The following is a 17055-nucleotide window of genomic DNA, read 5'->3' as shown; positions in this document are numbered from 1 at the left end:
TTTCACATCGCAAAAATTTGTACGACTCATCTTCCTTTTGGATATAACCTTTTTATTTATTTACTTATTTCTAACTTTTATCTTTCTCTCTAAAATCCATTTTCTCCGATTCCTCGCCACCTTCCGCCACTGCTGATGTAGGTTATACTTTGTTTATTCTTCATTTCTTAGATGGCTGTCATAGAACCTTGTAATTTTGAGTAGCTGCCTGTGAAACCCCAAAGGTTTAGTAAATATGAGAAACTTTTCCTATTGCTATACCGAGCCAATAAAATCCACCTACTCTCCTCACCACTATACATCCTATTAGGATGGTTTATCAAAGGCCAAACGACTTGTTCCCACCCAAGGTATGATATAATCTCAAAGTCTTATTTTTTAACTTTTAAAAATTTAAATACTTATGTATAAGTCAATTTTTATTAAAAATATTACTTAAAATTAAAGGTAAAATCATCATTTAATAAAAAATTTTATAAAATTAAAGTCTATCACATTTTTCCTCTTAAGTTTAAAAACTATCATTTCCCCTATCTAAGGGTTGAAAAATAAATATTTTTCCTCTAAGGTTTGTAGTTTTATCTTACTGTTACTCCTTCGGTGACTGGAGCCTACTAACCTCCATATCGGTACTCTTCCCTCTCTTAACGATTTAGGGTTGAAAAATAACTGTTTTATCTTTAATCTTAACTGAGATTTTTAACAGAAATTAGTTTATAGATAAGTGTTTAAGTTTTTAAAATTTGATAGCTAAGATTTAGAATTACACCAAATCTTGGGTGGGAACAAGTATTTTGGCCTTCATCTAATGAGTGTTTGTCAATATCTGTCTTTTCACTCTTCTTGTGACATGTCCAGTAAGTTGGATGTGATAGGCGAATATGACTATAGGAGTGCACCATGAGGCAGGCTAAAAAAATGCAATATTCGATTGGCAAATCCATGGTAGTGAGAATCAAGTCATCAACCAGAAAGCTACCAGAGCGACCCTTTGCCTCATGTAAATTCAACGCCTCATCATTTTCATGCAAAAATAAAAAGGGATATTATAGATTCTATTATTCTCTGTTATTTTATATCATTCAATTTCCAGGACTCTAAAACATCATGACCCTTAAAGCTTAGTACAAGTACATGCAAGCCCAACTTCTGGGATGTAAAATTACTAAGTCTTGTTGTAAATTAACTTTAGAACGTGTCAGTTAAGTGTTGCTGACATGTTTTAAAGGCCTAATCCTCGTGCTCTTTCGAAAGTGAGGACAATTTATCATGTTGGGACGAACTTGAGTATCAAGGGTGGATTTAAGCTGCTCTGAGTGTAAATAAAAATAAGTTTAAATTGGAATCAAATCTAAAACAATTAATTCAAGTTTGAATATAAGCTTCTTTCAACTAGTAAATGAATAATGCAGATAAAAAATGAACAACAATACCAAAAAAGAAGAGTCATCAAAGAAAAAGAAAAAATTTATGAGTGAAACGAGCTCTAATACTAACGTCGATTTTATTCTCAATTCCTTTCAACCAAATTAAATATGGATTATATTTTGAATTAGTTTGATTTAAATCTATCCTTATTGATTAACTAGAGATCTTTTATTTGAACGATGGTTTAAACAAAAATTTAATGAATGATTATAAAAACCTTGAAATTAATTAAAATAACTTAAAAAATTAATTAAAATAAACATATTAGAAGGGTTGTATAGAAATTAGCCACTATTTTAGGAGTCAAACAAATTTATCCAAAATCCAAAATTAAAAATTACCCTATTAGTCTCAACAACTTAAAACACTCACTTCCAATATCTCTTACTTTTGATCAAACATTAAAATCTAAAATAAAGAAAAAAAGTTTGTTATATCCAAATATTTATATAGAGATTAATTTTAAATTCTATTTATATGATAATTGTGTATTATTTTTTAACGTGTTGATTGGATTCTTAAGCTTAAAATAAAATTCTTCAATACGCATGATTGAAACCCAATATGTGTGACGCATATTGGGTTTCAACAAAATTTTACAATTTGCAATTTATGAAGGCTTCTTGATATTTTATTAGATGTACCACATGGGAGCATATTAAAATTTTATAGTAATGTATTATGAGAGGGGCTGTGTATATTTTTCATTTAAGAAGTTAAAATTGATATATTTTTTTATAATGTACGTAGTATGCCTGAAATCATGGGTGAAAATTGGGTTTCAACAAAATTTTACAATTTGCAATCTATGAAGGCTTCTTAATATTTTACTAGATGTATCACATGGGAGAATATTAAAATTTTATAGTAATGTATTATGAGAGGGGCTGTGTATATTTTTCATTTAAGAAGTTAAAATTGATATATTTTTTTATAATGTACGTAGTATGCCTGAAATCATGGGTGAAATGGAAAATTTTGGCATAGCTTAGGCTTTTTTAATTTTAGTTTGATACAAAGGACAATGGACATGTACGAAAGATAATATAATAGATTACGTTGGTGTTAACAAAAAATAGTACAAAATTAGTTGAACATAATATATAAGGGATTAACTGAATTATTAAGTGAACATTTAGGTATTAATAAGACTAAAAAGTACCATCAACAAGATGTTTTACATCGTCGAGAATGATGATGATGTTGATTCGTTCATTACCTTTTCTTAGAAGATATCTTTACTCATTCTTATACATGTGCCACTACTCCAAAATCAAGAAGTGAATCTCTCTTAAGGAGCAATAATGATGCTTAACAACGTTAAAAGGAAATAGAAAATGAGGATGATTTACAAGAGGATAAACATGAAGGATTAATAACCATCATGATATTGATGAGTATGATCTTGTGGATGTGTATGACATTGAGGTTTTTTTCAACTACAAATGACTGAGTACATGGATGAAGAGAAATTGTTTCCATTTATGGTGCCTCTAATTGTAGTAATGAAATAAATAATATCTTAATAATAAATATGTGTTTAAGAGGATGATAAATGCTAATAATAGTGTAAAATGTATGAGTGATCTTATTATCAAAGTCTGATTAACTTTAACGTATCACCCAAGACAGTGACTAATCTACCATTATTTATTATCATTGAGAATCAAATAATCCATTATTCAATGCATTGACTACCTTTATTTTTCCCCTAACCATCAATTGATGTATAATATCAATGGAGTAGCGAGTGGCATACATGGTTTTTGAGCAAATGATATTTTCACAGTGGAAAATTTCATGGGATAAGACATGCTGTAAGATGCATCTATGAGGGCATGTTTTGTACTAAGTATAAAGTTTATTCGTGAATATTTTCATGGTAAATGACATGCTATAAGATGCATTCAGGAGGCAGGCTTTGGAGACTGAGTATAAAGTTTTTGTGTGAATATTTTCACAATAAAAGGCATGCTATAAGATGCATTCAAAAGACATGCTTTCGGGACTGAGTATAAAGTTTTTGTGTGAGTAAATTAAGATTAAAACAGCTGAGGATACTGACTGAAATGCTGTGTGAAATTATGAATTTGAGGGTATTTACAGAAATTTAGAAAGAAAAAAAAAAACAATTAAAAGTAGCCAACAGCCCATTATAAATTTTATTTATATATATATAAATTTGGCTGGTGTATCGGGTTGGCCGGCAGCCTATATCTAAGACGGCTCGCACGGCCAGCGGTCTTGGCAAGGCCGGTCCATTGGACATGTTTAATGGTAAGAGACCTCCATCCACATTTCCCAAAGCTGACTTGTTAAACTGACCTTTGGTCTTACCACTTCCTCTTCCTCCGGAGTTTCAGTTTCTGTTGTTGATTTGATCTGGTGGTTGAGAGTGTAAGTTTTTGATTGGGTTGTTTTTGGTGTAGAAACAATTTTGCAGAAGAATTTCGGTTTGCTTCAAGAGCAGAGTTAGAGTGCATCCTTTCAGTCTGTTTTATGGTTTAAGAGCACAGTGAATGTTTTTGAAAAGGAACAATTACTAGAGAGGAAGCTAGAGTGACTAGAGATTCTTACTCTATACCTAAGCCACCAAAAATTTGAAGAATAAGGATCACATCTGAGATGAAATGACCAGCAAGGCCGGGCCATGCCAGGTTGGACCGAAAAAGGCAAGCCTAACATGCCTTGAGCCGTGTCGTGCCAACGTTGTTGGTCTCTCAAATATCAAGCTCTATAGTACAACAGACCATACCTTTCTAGATTTTTTGCAGATTAACTCACAAAGATATAATATTTTTTCACTTTTTTATCTTTAGATGTAGTGCCATGTTAATTTATGAGTCTTTTTGTAAAGTTCTAACACTGTCTATTTTATTTATAGGCCTTGACACGGTTCATAAATTTGCAAGCCGTGCCCAAAATTGAAGGGCTGTGCTGACCCACATACCCGTCTGAACCACTGCCGCCTGTAGTCACTTGTAGAGATTTTTCCAAGTGCTCCATCTGATATTGATGAGAGCAACCGTTCCAAAAGAGTTTGATCATGTTTTATCCAGTTTTGAAAAATTGGTTTGGAGTAATGGACTCACTTTCAGTCCCTATATTGAACAATATGAACAGCAGGTTGTGGCTCTGAGCTTTTGATCATTCCTTCCAAATCATTAGCCTTGATTGGAGGAATGACCTGTTGCTTCCATGTTTTAGAATTTTGAATCTCTGGCTTGGTACAGTGAATCTAAAAGATACGGCAGAGAGGTGCCAAATGTGTTGCTTTCCATATTAAAGATGAGTAAAAAAAGGAACTAGGAGAGGATGCAATTCTAAGAAAATCCTGCTCTAATTTCAAGTTAGGAAATTAATCCCAGGTCAGAGATTGCAAGAATCACCAAAATAAAGATTTAGCAAGTCAAAAAAACACAAAATCCACAATGTGAATTTTATGTAAATTATACAAGAAAAAGGAATTCTAGAGTATGCTTCATAGCACCAGGAAGCTTCCTTAGGTAGGCCCTTCACTTCTAGCAGCATTTGTTTTGCTGTAGTGAGCTCTGATGCCTAGTCATGGAGGTTGAGTCAAACTTCCAATTCATTTGCCGCACAATCCAAAAATCTTCCAGCTGAGCCAAGGCAGTGAAAGATAGTTAGGAGATTTGATTCTTCTTTTCTTTCACAAAAGGTATATTAGTCTTATTAGATAACAACATTTACATCTATAATAAAGTATATATATATATATATATATATATATATATATATATATAGGAATGACTCAGCATTCCACTTGTTTTACCTGGAAAAGCGGTGACCAAAACAACTCAGGAAATTGGGTAAATAACAGTTTCGTTTCTTGGGCTTCTTAATCTCATGATGCTTGTTTTCAGCAGCTGAAGAATCTTTGTTTAAGTTATTTCCCACTTCTTCAATTTTAACTACATAGGGCTTCTCAATCTCATTATCCTTGTTTTCAGCAGCAGAATAATCTTTGTTCGACTTAATTTCCACTTGTTCCATATCAACTACAGTTGAGATGGGACGGATGACCTCAGTTGAATTGAGGTAGTTTGCAAGGAAGACGGTGATTTCTGTAAATTCTGGTCGAGCCTTCGGGTCTTGTGCCCAGCAAGATTTCAACAGAGGGACAATTTCCTCTGGAAGATCCTCCACGCTAGGCCTTATATTCTGAAAGAAATACTCGTTACTCAAATCAATGTTAAAGAGAGTGAATTGACATGCATTGGCATTAATATTAAAAATAAGTAATGATGAGAATGAGCAAGAAATTTCGATAAATGTTGCATCTATTGCTCAAACACAATTTAGATGACATACTTTGGCAGCTGCATACGCTACTGTTATGTTTCGCCTCCCCTGGAAGGGAACTTTATTGGTAAGTAACTCCCACAAAACCATTGCGAAGCTATACACATCTACCTTGTGGTCATAATGTTTCTTCACTCCAAATGGAATTGGATCTTGGCTAAATATCTAATTTAGATCAGAAAATAATTAGATTTAACAGAATGATGTCTAATCGTGGTCAGTAATGATACCAAAAAAGGCAAGTACCTCAGGAGCCATCCATCTATAAGTACCAGCTTCACAAGTCATGTCATCCACAACTTCCTCCCTAGCCAACCCAAAGTCACCCAGCTTAACATGCTTCTTATCTTCTGTCAGAAGGACATTACCTGAGCCAAACATGGAGAATCTATGAGAAGTAGGATTCTGAAATATTAAGTTTGAACCATTTCAACTACTGGTGAGGGTTAGTTCTTTTTTGGGAAAAGTGATCACTAGGTTCTCAAGTATGTGGAAAATGAAATGCAAAAAAAAGAACGGGAGGAGGTGGTGTCCAAATGAAAACAGAGCTCCGGACTACACTTGTCAGCTGCTCAACCAATAAACTGAAAACTATAATAAAATAGAATTGGTTACTTGGCTTCAGATCACGATGAATAATGCCATTAGCATGCAAGTATTCCATAGCTCGAGAAATGTCTAATGCAAAGCTTATTGAAAGCTTCAGTTCTAGACATTTTGGGCGAACACTCCACAGGTACTTCTGAAGATTACTACCGCGCATTAGCTCAGTAATTAACATCATAGTTGGTTCAATACAGGCACCAACAAACTGTATTAGCATATAAATAAATTGATTAGCACATAAACTGCCAACTGAAGATCTACTAGAGCACAATAAAATAGCAGGGAAATAATTATGTACAGAAGAATTTTTAATGAAACCATAGTAACTAATGTAGAGAACTAGTTAACAAACTTTTTGAAGGTTAAGATGCAGATAAATTAACTTCAGTTAATTGAAGAACTAATTAGAAGACATCTTCTTGCTAATATATTGCTTCTAGAAGTTATATTATTAATCTTAAGCATTCAAACCTTAATTCGGTTATAAATGTGTAACTTTTTTACCTACATCTAGTCTGATAACTAGAGGTAGAAGCTATAAACAAGGTTCAAGAATTATGGATAACATATGCATATAAAAGAAAAAAGTTTATGGTAGTTTATTCATTTAAATATCTAAATGGCTGATGATAATGCTTATAGATAATTTGGAGGAAGGATTCATGGTGGCATTTTTTTGTCATAATACATGCAAGATGCAATTTTGTGTACTAATTTGTGTAAAAAATATGGTGCCATTGTCATAACCCTCTATATACAGTTCTTTGAAAGATTATGCATATGTAAAGAAAGTATAAATCATGATAAATCATTTCTTTTATATATATATATATATAGTAAATAAAGTAGAATACCTTCAAAATATTTTCATGGTTTGTCCTTGATAGCAGGGTGACCTCCCTCTGAAAATTTTCTTTATATCTACGACTGATGCCAGATGTCTTATGCAACTGGAAAATCTTCACGGCAACAGGCTTGGACTGATAACTAACATTAGATATGATCCAGTAATCAATAGCATTAACAAGCCAGGATGTGACATTTTCGATAATGAAGAAATAGCATGAAGGATTAAAAATTACAACAATCGAAGATGTTTACAGAGCACATACAATATATGTATGCGTAAGCAAGATTCAGTCCAAGGCCGGTAACTTAGCACTTTGTTTAAAGATTATTGAGTTCAATTTCAACACTAGTGTTTAGAACAGAAAAGTTAATAGTACTCATGTTCTCCTATGCGCATCATCTTATTTCTGTTTACTTCAAATAACCCCCTATAACAATTTCCGAAGTCTGTTAATGCATTTACCTTAGAGAACTTTCACTATGATGAGAATTTTCTCTATGATTTATCTGCAAAGCAAGAAAAAGAAAGGCAAGCATTGCCGGCTGGTGACCCATCAAATCAAACTCAAACCCTCTCAGATGAAATTCTACAGTCCTCTTAAAGCTATGATACAGGTTTGCAAAATACACAAGACACTCCCTCCCGCAATGTAGCATTAAAAATTGTTATAATACATCTCTAAGCACAGACATAACAACAAACCCTTGCATTGAAAATTGAATCAGTCTAACTTCCAAGTTCAATAGAAGTATAAAACAAATAAAACTTTATAACAAGCAAACGAACAACCATTGCTCAGCCATCTTCAATTCTCCTTGGTGAATCAACCCGAAATTCCTAATCAAGTAGTAGAAATGTTACAAGGACTCACTTTCCTGCAATGCAAAGAAGATCTAATTGGCAGTAGCATTGTTCAGTTACAAAAACGCTCAAAATGTCCTCATATAACCTAAATTGCACGAATATCACAAATTAACACATCAAAGAGTAAGACACCAAACCCGATTTGAACTCATTATACATCCTAATCCCTTAAAGCGTTTATCATTACAGGAAGAGTTCAAAATTCCACTACCAAAAAAAAAAAGTCAAGAACACATGAAAACAGGACAAGAATATTCAAGAACTTTCAGAAAATGCAAACATTTATCAAACGCATGAAACAAAAAAAAAACCTACATTCCTTCGTGCACTATGGAGTTAGACCCTTCACCGGTGACCTTGCCAAGCCAAACATTCTGAGGATCAACCAACAAAGAGGAATCAATGCTGAAAACAAAATCATCGTCATCGTCATGATCATCCTCTTCAGCATCATAATATGTTATGAGTGGAAGAAAAGTTCTGCCATTGCTTACGACTGTATCATAGCAAGACAACTCTCTCTCATCGCTCGCTAAACTTCCCATAATTTTTCACAGTTTTGTACTGAGAGGTGCAAGGAAGGAACAGAGTAGACTTAGAGGAGGAGAGTTATATTTTGAAAAGAGAGGGAACTTTTGGAAAGTTATTTATTTAGTTTATATTAAATTCATTAATTACCTTAATAAATGATTTTACTATTTTTGGGGTAAGGCGGCTTATCCTCTGCGGTGATAAACTAAAGATGGGTAAACGGGTCATCTAATTGATATAATTATGCAAGGACCACAAATGTAATTTTGGAAATAAACTTGGTTTTTTTGGTAACTTGCTAACATTTGGCAAAGCTTTCTCAAGATTCTGTAATGTATGTCTAGGCCTTCCCTTGTATCTATGAATCAAAGGTCAAGACTGAAGATTTTCAAATCTTTACTTACAAAATAAAGCATTAACTTATCATGTGTTTCCCGTCACGAATACCACCTTATTATATGGAAAATGAGAAAGAGAAAAACTTGATAATGATTAGGTATTATTTTAGCGGTTCGGGATAAATCATAAATTCAACTAAATACAAATTTAATATAGAAATAATATAATATTCCGTATATTACTAAATTAAGAAATGCTTATTTATGGAGAAGTAAGATGGTTTTTATTTGTATCGATTAAATGTACGAAATGATGTCATATAAAACGACAAGTTATAAAGATAGAAATGTGCGTAAATGTCCCCTTTCCAGAGGCAAAAACTAACCTTAATATATTTATTTCATATCTCGTGTTTATATAAGAAATAATAACTTTTACCAAATTAAGATTTGATAATTATTTTTTCTCCACATAAAAAGAAATAGGAAAATAAATTAAAATTTATATGTAACGAATAAGAATGTAACCCTACCTCATTCTTTTGTAAATATAAAGTATTAAGTAGAAGTAACAAAATATCAAGATTTGAATCCTTATTAAAAACCGTAAAAATATATAAAGTATTTTTTAGAACACTTTTTTCTATAAATACTATTAATTATTTGTTAGAACTCTTTTCCCAAGAAAAATACAATAACTATGAACATAGACTCTCAAATGGTGGGTTAACCATGTTTAAAAACTTCCTTGTATCCCATCTATTCATATAGTTTTGCTCATTCATAAATCTTCTCCAAGTACCATATATCAGGGTACATAATAATTATCCAACTAATTCCAATCGTGACCATAAGTTTTCATGCATTTGGTCCAGATCAATAATTTGATATTAGAAAGAGTGCTGTCAACAAAGCTTCTTCTAACTCATGGGGAACAATTTGCACTTTGTTGATCTCCGATGGAATATTCTTTCAATGACTTATAGAAAAAAGAAACAAAATTCAAGAAATATCATCTTTTTCCTTTTGTCAATCTTAGATGGAGGTAAGAGGTGAGCAGATTCGAATATCGTGATAAAAAAATAAGAACTGAAACCAATACTAATCAATTTTAAAGTATTAGGTAGTAGAATCTATGAAACTTATATGGTCGATTCTGGTTTGGAATACCCAATAATATTCATGTGACCCATTCACATGCACTTCTTTCTTCCCATCTTATCTTCTCCTTGTTTCTTTCACTTGCAGATATCACATTTCTTCTTTCTTTCTTCTCTTTGTTCTTTGTTCTTTGTTCTTTGTTCTTTTTATTTGTTATTTACACCTATCTGTTTCATTTCAAAATTTTCTTTTAAATTTCTATTTGGGTGGCCTCATGTCTCATTTTTTTGCACCTGTGTTCTCACTTTTCCCCCAAATTGTTGTGGGTATTTTCAATTGAACTCTAGAGTTTTGGTTCTTGGCTAATCGGGAGTTCCACTTTATTCTCTTCCCCAATGTTTCAAGGCTACTCAATTGAGATTTATTTTGATCTCGCTTTGGAAAATCAAGTGTTGAAAGCACATAAAAGTTTAAAAAGTAAATGAAATTTAGGAACAAAAACAAAACCACATCATTTTGTTCTTCAACAAAATGAAATTGCTTTATTTAAAAAAAATTCTCAAGTTGGGTATCTAATTGAGCACCTTAAACTTGTTCTAGATTCAATTCCTAGGTTAGCTTTGACTCCTTAGAGGGTTAGAACCAAAGCTTACATAGGATTGACTGGTTTTGGATAAAGACAAGAACCAACAACCTCGGTCCCTAATGATTTGTTTCAATTTAAAAAAAAAAAATTATTATTAGAACTTGAACCTAAAAGTTTCATTTATCAATATTAAACATATATATCATTAAACTAAATTTATTTTAATAATAAAATAATTTAGATTATAAATATAATAATAAATTATACAAAATTATTTTGAAGTTAAATAGTTTGACCTTTGGTTGAATTGGACTAACCCTTCCATCAGGTCAATGTTTGATTCAGTTATGAAAACATTGTCTATAGAAGACATCCTTTAACAAACAGTGATACATATGATTTTTTAATTTAAGATCACCGAATTATCTTACATAAGGATTTATATGTTTTGATACTAGCCCAATGTAATCTTTGAGAAAAGAGTATTCGAACAGTGGTGATTGACCATATTGAGAGATGTAAGAATGTTATAGTAGATCAACAGAGAATTTATCATTTTTTGGTATGAGATTATATTTTTTTATAAGCCTATTAACAAATATCACCAACCACTTAAACCAGTGGTCACAATATGATTAAATTGTTGCTCAGTTTAATACTGTTTACTCATTTATACATCTATTAATGCATATGGAGGATTTTCTGAGATAGATATTAATTATATGTTTCAACCTCAAAGAGATATCGTTTTATAAAAAGATTATATTATATGATAATCTCATGTACTTCTTATTCACATAGGTGGAAATGGAAAGTAATGAGCATAACAAACACAATAATAATTAAGGCATATGTAATGATTAGCCCACCATAAATGAATTGCATAAAAGAGTATGTTCTTCTCAACATTGCTTAAATGCTGGCTGGCATAACAAATTTCGGAAATTTCCATTTGTGTTTGACCTTTGAAACTAGAGCTGCTTTCAGGGACGAAATTAAATGGGCTGTGTTACATTACAGAAAGATGAACATGGGCCGATCCCGATTTAATTTTCTGTAACCTGACTTTTTGCCTCTTCGTCTCTACCAAATTTATCATCATCCTTAAAGCTTGAAGAATTTTTACTTGCCTCCAATAATATGGGATAGGAATACTTAAATCCAATCATCATATGCGATGATATTCTCTCTGAAAGTTCTAATTCTCAATCAGTTTTGCTAATCTCTGATGTTTTATGCTTAGATGTTCTTATAATTAACTAAGAGTAAACATGAATTGCATTTACCCCACAATAATCACTGGCTTCCATTCATATAAGTTTTGTAGTTAATGTACATATAGTCAAAGCAAACACTAAAAGGCTAACACAGGGATATAGTTACAATGGATAGTCATTAATTATCTACACTGCTTAATCCTAACTTAATACATACACACATATGATTAATTTTCTTAATCAAACAATAACACATAATCAAAGCCCTCATTGTAATCGCTTGATGAGCTTTCTGGTGGCACATAGAATATATCATCGTATGTTTCGACGCCAAATTCCTTGAATAATGGAGAGTTTATGGTTTCTATTGAGACTCTACTTGCAAACGGACTGCTGCTTGATATTGCATCATTGGGAAGCTCTGTCAATTCTTGGATCCTCGCCTGAGCTTCAGAAAGCTCCTGTCTTAGCATCACCACCTGCACTTCAAGTTTGATAAATATAATAAAATTTCAGAGCAAACAGACTCTTTTAAGCTTTTCTGTTTGGGCTTCATATTTTAAAGGCCCAACACAAAGAGCTTAGAACCGTCAAATGAGACAATATTTTAAGTATATAAATAAAGATATACTTTATATATTTAATTATATAGGTATATAATTTTGAATTAAAAATAAAATAATATATTATATATAAATATATATATATTTATATATCAAACGTGAATATACTAGTATTACTCCTCTTTTTCACGTGTCTCTGTTTGTTAATATTTAATGGCACAGCATTCTTCGAGCCCAGAGCTCAATTTCATTCAAATATAAATGGCAGATAGGCACTTTTCCTTTTTTAATGGTTACACTTGAGAGGCTTGAACTCCTAAGTATCATTTTCTTTAAAATAACTCTACCATTACCACCAATCATAAAATATTAGTTTCATGTTGAGTAAGAATGTGAAATCATGTTTAAAATGCAATAACATAAAACCCCGTTAATTTAATATGCAATGATAAACCTGAAACAAATGGTAATTAGTTTTAATATTCCAACTTAAATAATGCAGTTCTCCCTGTTTGGAAGAGGCCGGCCATCTTAACATGGGAAGAAGTTTGATGGGTTGTTAGGCAAAGCTTGATGAAATAGGAATATAGAAATATGAAAAGAGAAATATACCTCGCACTCTAGGCGCATTTTATCTAACAAGATACTCTGGTGAGAAGTTTGTATTTGTGCGAGCTCTTCTTCAATCTTCTTGGTCTTCCACCGGGCCCGCCGGTTCTGAAACCAGATAGCAACTTGGCGAGGGTCAAGATTCAGCTGGGAAGCCAGTACTTCTTTGCGGTCCGTCTCGAGCTTTTGGTCGCTCACAAAACTTTCCTCCAGAAGATGCAATTGCTCAGCTGTGAGCTTCCTCTTCCTAGAAAGCCCATTTTCCCCTCCCTTGCTCTTACGGCGTCTTCGTCTTTGTTTTACCTCTGCAACTAAACATGAACAAATATTAACACAAACTCATTAAAATCAACGTAAAGGGTATCAAAAAATGGTGAAAAAAGTTTTTTTTTCTTTTCAGGCTACTAACCTTGTTGTGGTGCCACAAATGTGGCAAAGACATCATCAGAGTAGAAAGATGAAGCAGGGAGAATATTTTCGGTCTTGGGATTCATGGTGTTCATCTTGCACCTCTTTTGTTCTCTGACTTTTTACTGGATCTCAAAAACTCTCCCTCAACTTGGTGATCTTATCCACTGAAGAAGTTGGTGATTAGGTTGTGATGAGATGCTCTTAATTTATACTGATTTCAGTATGACTAACTGAGTTCAGTTGTCTGTGAAGAGCTTGGAGTAAGTGGACTTGTTGTTTTCATATATTTCAATTATGCCATTCAGGATTTCATGGTGATGCCCAGACAATACAATTGTATGTCGGATGCATAGAGGTGAAATATATTATTATGTGATTGATTTTGAGTTTTAATTAATAATAAAATTTAATAATAAAATAATATTTAATAGTATAAATATGTATATATTTATTTATTCAGTATTATATCTATCTATATATATATATATATATATATATATATATAATACTTATATTTTATTTTATACAAGTTGAATTAAAAAAATATGTATTTACAACTAGTAATTTTAATCTTCCATTTAATTACCAAATTGGGTTTGTTATATTAAAAGTGCTACCAAACATATTAACAATTAACAATAAAACTATATGTATCTATTTTAAGTACATAAATAAATAAATATATATATATATATATATATATATATATATATATATATATCATATGATTAGATAATTTTAAATTAAAAATAAAATAATATTCAATCATATAATAACATATGTAAGTGTATATATTTATATATTCAAAATAAATATATATAATATTACTCAAAAATTAATGACCAAAAAATAATTTTGTTTGGAGAGTTTAATACTTAACAAGTTAAGGGGTGAGTTAGAAAATAAATTGTAATATATTTTTTTTATGACAATGGGCCTTATTTCAACAGAATTATTTTTTAAAAATTAATCTAATTAATTGAAATAAATAAAATTTTATATTTAATAACTGATTTTATAATTATTATATCAAATAAATTAATAATTTTTTTAAATATAATATTATGAAAGGCTTACATTCAAACCCCTTATTCAAAAATTCTAAATATTTTACCATTCAAATGTCCGTACGGGAACTATTTTGCTAATTGACAGCATGATAGGGTAGGTTAGTAGGGAAATGATTAGGGTTTCCTAATTAGGTAATTAATAAAGGACAAGAGGGGCATTGTGGCGTGAACAAGACCACACAAATGAGTCGGTTAAGTTTAATTTAGTTTAACTTGTTGTGTTGGGATCCCAAGTCTGACCACCTTGAAGTTTGTAAACAAATGAGTAGCGTTGGCCTCTGGATTAGGACCCCTTGGCTTTTGCTGTCCAATTAGGTGGTCTTCTCCATTTTCTATATCTCTAATTAAAAGCCAAGCCACCCACCTCTCTTCAGCTTAGCTTGCGGCTCATTCGTGGCTCGAGAGAGAGAAGGGTTATCAAGTAAGGTTGTTGAGAGACTTGAGAGAATTTCGAGGTCTCCCAGATGTCGTCATTGTTGACGTTTTATTTAGGAAGGGACAATGTCTGCCAAACTGCTTAGACCAATTCTATTCATTAATTTTTGTCTGTCCGTACATCGATCTCTTTTTGCGCTGGCGTTTGAATTTTGTGAATGTGAGTTACGAGATTTTTGTAAAGGATAACATTACCTTATCTCAATAACACGATGATATCTAATAAATAAAAAAAATATATACATAAATTATATAAATTTATTTGGATAAACTATAATAATAATTTATAATTAATTAATATAATTATTTATTTATTTTTATTTTAAAATTATTATATTATATTATATAAATTAATTAATATTAAAATTAAATTCAAATTAAATTTATTTGAATTCGAATTCAAGTTTAAATAAGCTAAAAATAAATTCGAATTCAACCCTAAAAGTTTAATATTTTTAAATTTGAACTTAAGTTCAAACTTTTTAGATGTTTTGCTCATCAAACTTATGATTTAAAAAATTTAATATAAAATAATATCATTTCGATTAATATATATATTAAAATGATGTCATTTTAATAATAAAATAAATGTAAAACGGTAACAAATACAAACTAAAGTTTAACTCTGTTAAAACAAAAAAAACTTAAGCTCTTGTGAGATAGATTCAAGTTTGATTTTATGTAAATCAAACTAAATTTGATATTTATTTAACTTAAATCTAACTATAATTAATATAATTTATATGATGGTAAGTATAATTTGAAATTTATATGATGATTATCGTGGGTATATTTTTCCATGATATTTTCTTCCTTTGTCTTCTTATGTCTACAATATAATAATATTAAAAACTACCTAATTTTTTTTTGTTCTCCCGATCTTAAATATCGTGAAAAATAAATATATATATATATATATATATATATATATATATATATATGCCTAGTTTAATATGCCTACTTTAGGTAATATATTCTGCCGATAGGTAAAATGCTTGTACTTTCTTAATAGGATCGTATCAGATAAAGTGGAATTATTCTTTTTTTATGCTCTTCTTAAGAGTAAATAACAACGAAATATAATAAAAATTTGTTTAATGAAAATGAGTAGCTTCCCACGAATTATCTTTGAAAGTGGAAAAAAAATTAATTAAAATAGCACCTTTTTATGTGTTTAAATAATTTTAATTAAGTTTTTATATATTATATAAATATAGTTAAAAATTTAATTTAGTATTTTATCTTACCCTCGTCACTTATCTTAAAGAACCCTTAACTTTTCAAACATATTTTCATCAAAATATTTATTTAAAATTTTGTTCAAATAAAAAATAAATTATACAAAAGAATAGTTGTTAATGGTTGAAAATTACTTATTATTTACAATAAGTTATGATTTGTGTGTAAGACCGATTTATTTTACTAAGAAATTATAAGTTTTCCTTCATAAAAGACCTAATATTCAATCAAGTATTATTAAAATGTATATTTCTTGGTTGTATTTATATAATCGATCAAGTATTGACTAATATCGTTTATCCATAATAAAATTCAGGTTATATTAATTAATTTCAAATGGAAAAGTCTCTAATGCCTCGTTATTGAATGAAAAAGAGTATTTATGTGACCCGTTTGCTTAAAATATTAATAAAATTGCAAATGAGTACTAACTTATTTACTTTCCATTTTCAAAGTTTGATATTAAGTTGTAAGACTCATTGGATTACTTTGAAATTATCTTTTTTTTTTTTGGTTTATCTAATAGTAAAATATTACGTTAATATTTTGTTAGGAAGGTAACATTATAGGTAACATATCTTTTTATGTTTAAGCCACAAATAATTTGTAAATAATTTTATGTTTTATACATCTTTTATTCACTTTCTAAGATTTAGAGTTTTACGTAAGTGAGGTTATTTTAATAATTTTAATATTTATTTTTGCAAAGTTTTTTTTTAAACTGTTTAATCATGCATTAGAAAATCGAGTAAGTGACATAAGTCTCCGTAGAACAATACATCTAGAGAGGAATGTTATAAGTATGTTTACCATGTGTGATGGTTCTGATTTTTAGTGTTTGTGAACTTTTGAAAAGTCATCATACTTCTTTTCTTTCATATTTA

The 17055-nt window shown here is 30.6% G+C and overlaps 2 protein-coding genes across 3 annotated transcripts; both read right to left on the bottom strand.

The window, feature by feature from the left end:
• Positions 1-4687: 4687 nt before the first annotated feature.
• Positions 4688-8633, bottom strand: LOC123217790 (serine/threonine/tyrosine-protein kinase HT1-like). Its single transcript, XM_044638921.1, has 7 exons — positions 8387-8633; positions 7212-7344; positions 6367-6562; positions 5998-6119; positions 5761-5916; positions 5222-5610; positions 4688-5048 (listed from the first exon to the last, which is right to left on the bottom strand). The coding sequence occupies exons 1-7, from the start codon at positions 8614-8616 to the stop codon at positions 5018-5020; spliced, it is 1257 nt and encodes a 418-aa protein (XP_044494856.1). The 5' UTR covers positions 8617-8633; the 3' UTR covers positions 4688-5017.
• Positions 8634-11908: 3275 nt separating this feature from the next.
• Positions 11909-13615, bottom strand: LOC123217325 (homeobox-leucine zipper protein ATHB-40-like). 2 transcript variants are annotated; one of them, XM_044638291.1, is made up of 3 exons: positions 13426-13615; positions 13020-13327; positions 11909-12323 (listed from the first exon to the last, which is right to left on the bottom strand). In XM_044638291.1, exons 1-3 carry the CDS (start codon positions 13517-13519, stop codon positions 12081-12083), a joined length of 645 nt encoding a protein of 214 aa, XP_044494226.1. In that variant the 5' UTR covers positions 13520-13615; the 3' UTR covers positions 11909-12080. The 2 variants fall into 2 exon arrangements, with proteins under 2 accessions (XP_044494226.1, XP_044494234.1); XM_044638299.1 differs by having other exon boundaries at positions 13020-13321.
• Positions 13616-17055: the final 3440 nt, after the last annotated feature.

The sequence above is a fragment of the Mangifera indica genome, chromosome 1 (genome assembly GCF_011075055.1).
Source record: "Mangifera indica cultivar Alphonso chromosome 1, CATAS_Mindica_2.1, whole genome shotgun sequence".
Lineage (NCBI taxonomy): Eukaryota > Viridiplantae > Streptophyta > Magnoliopsida > Sapindales > Anacardiaceae > Mangifera > Mangifera indica.
This window is presented reverse-complemented; position numbering and strand designations above follow the sequence as displayed.

Excerpts from the sequence above, each read along its gene's own strand:
- LOC123217325 (XM_044638291.1), bottom strand. The coding sequence starts at position 13,519 with ATGAACACCATGAATCCCAAGACCGAAAATATTCTCCCTGCTTCATCT. Across the intron at positions 13,328-13,425 it reads ATTTGTGGCACCACAACAAG|TTGCAGAGGTAAAACAAAGA; the intron begins GTTAGTAGCCTG and ends GTTCATGTTTAG. Across the intron at positions 12,324-13,019 it reads AAATGCGCCTAGAGTGCGAG|GTGGTGATGCTAAGACAGGA; the intron begins GTATATTTCTCT and ends CTTGAAGTGCAG.
- LOC123217790 (XM_044638921.1), bottom strand. The coding sequence starts at position 8,616 with ATGGGAAGTTTAGCGAGCGATGAGAGAGAGTTGTCTTGCTATGATACA. Across the intron at positions 6,120-6,366 it reads TCATCGTGATCTGAAGCCAA|GTAATGTCCTTCTGACAGAA; the intron begins GTAACCAATTCT and ends TGTTTGGCTCAG. Across the intron at positions 5,611-5,760 it reads TAGCGTATGCAGCTGCCAAA|AATATAAGGCCTAGCGTGGA; the intron begins GTATGTCATCTA and ends TATTTCTTTCAG.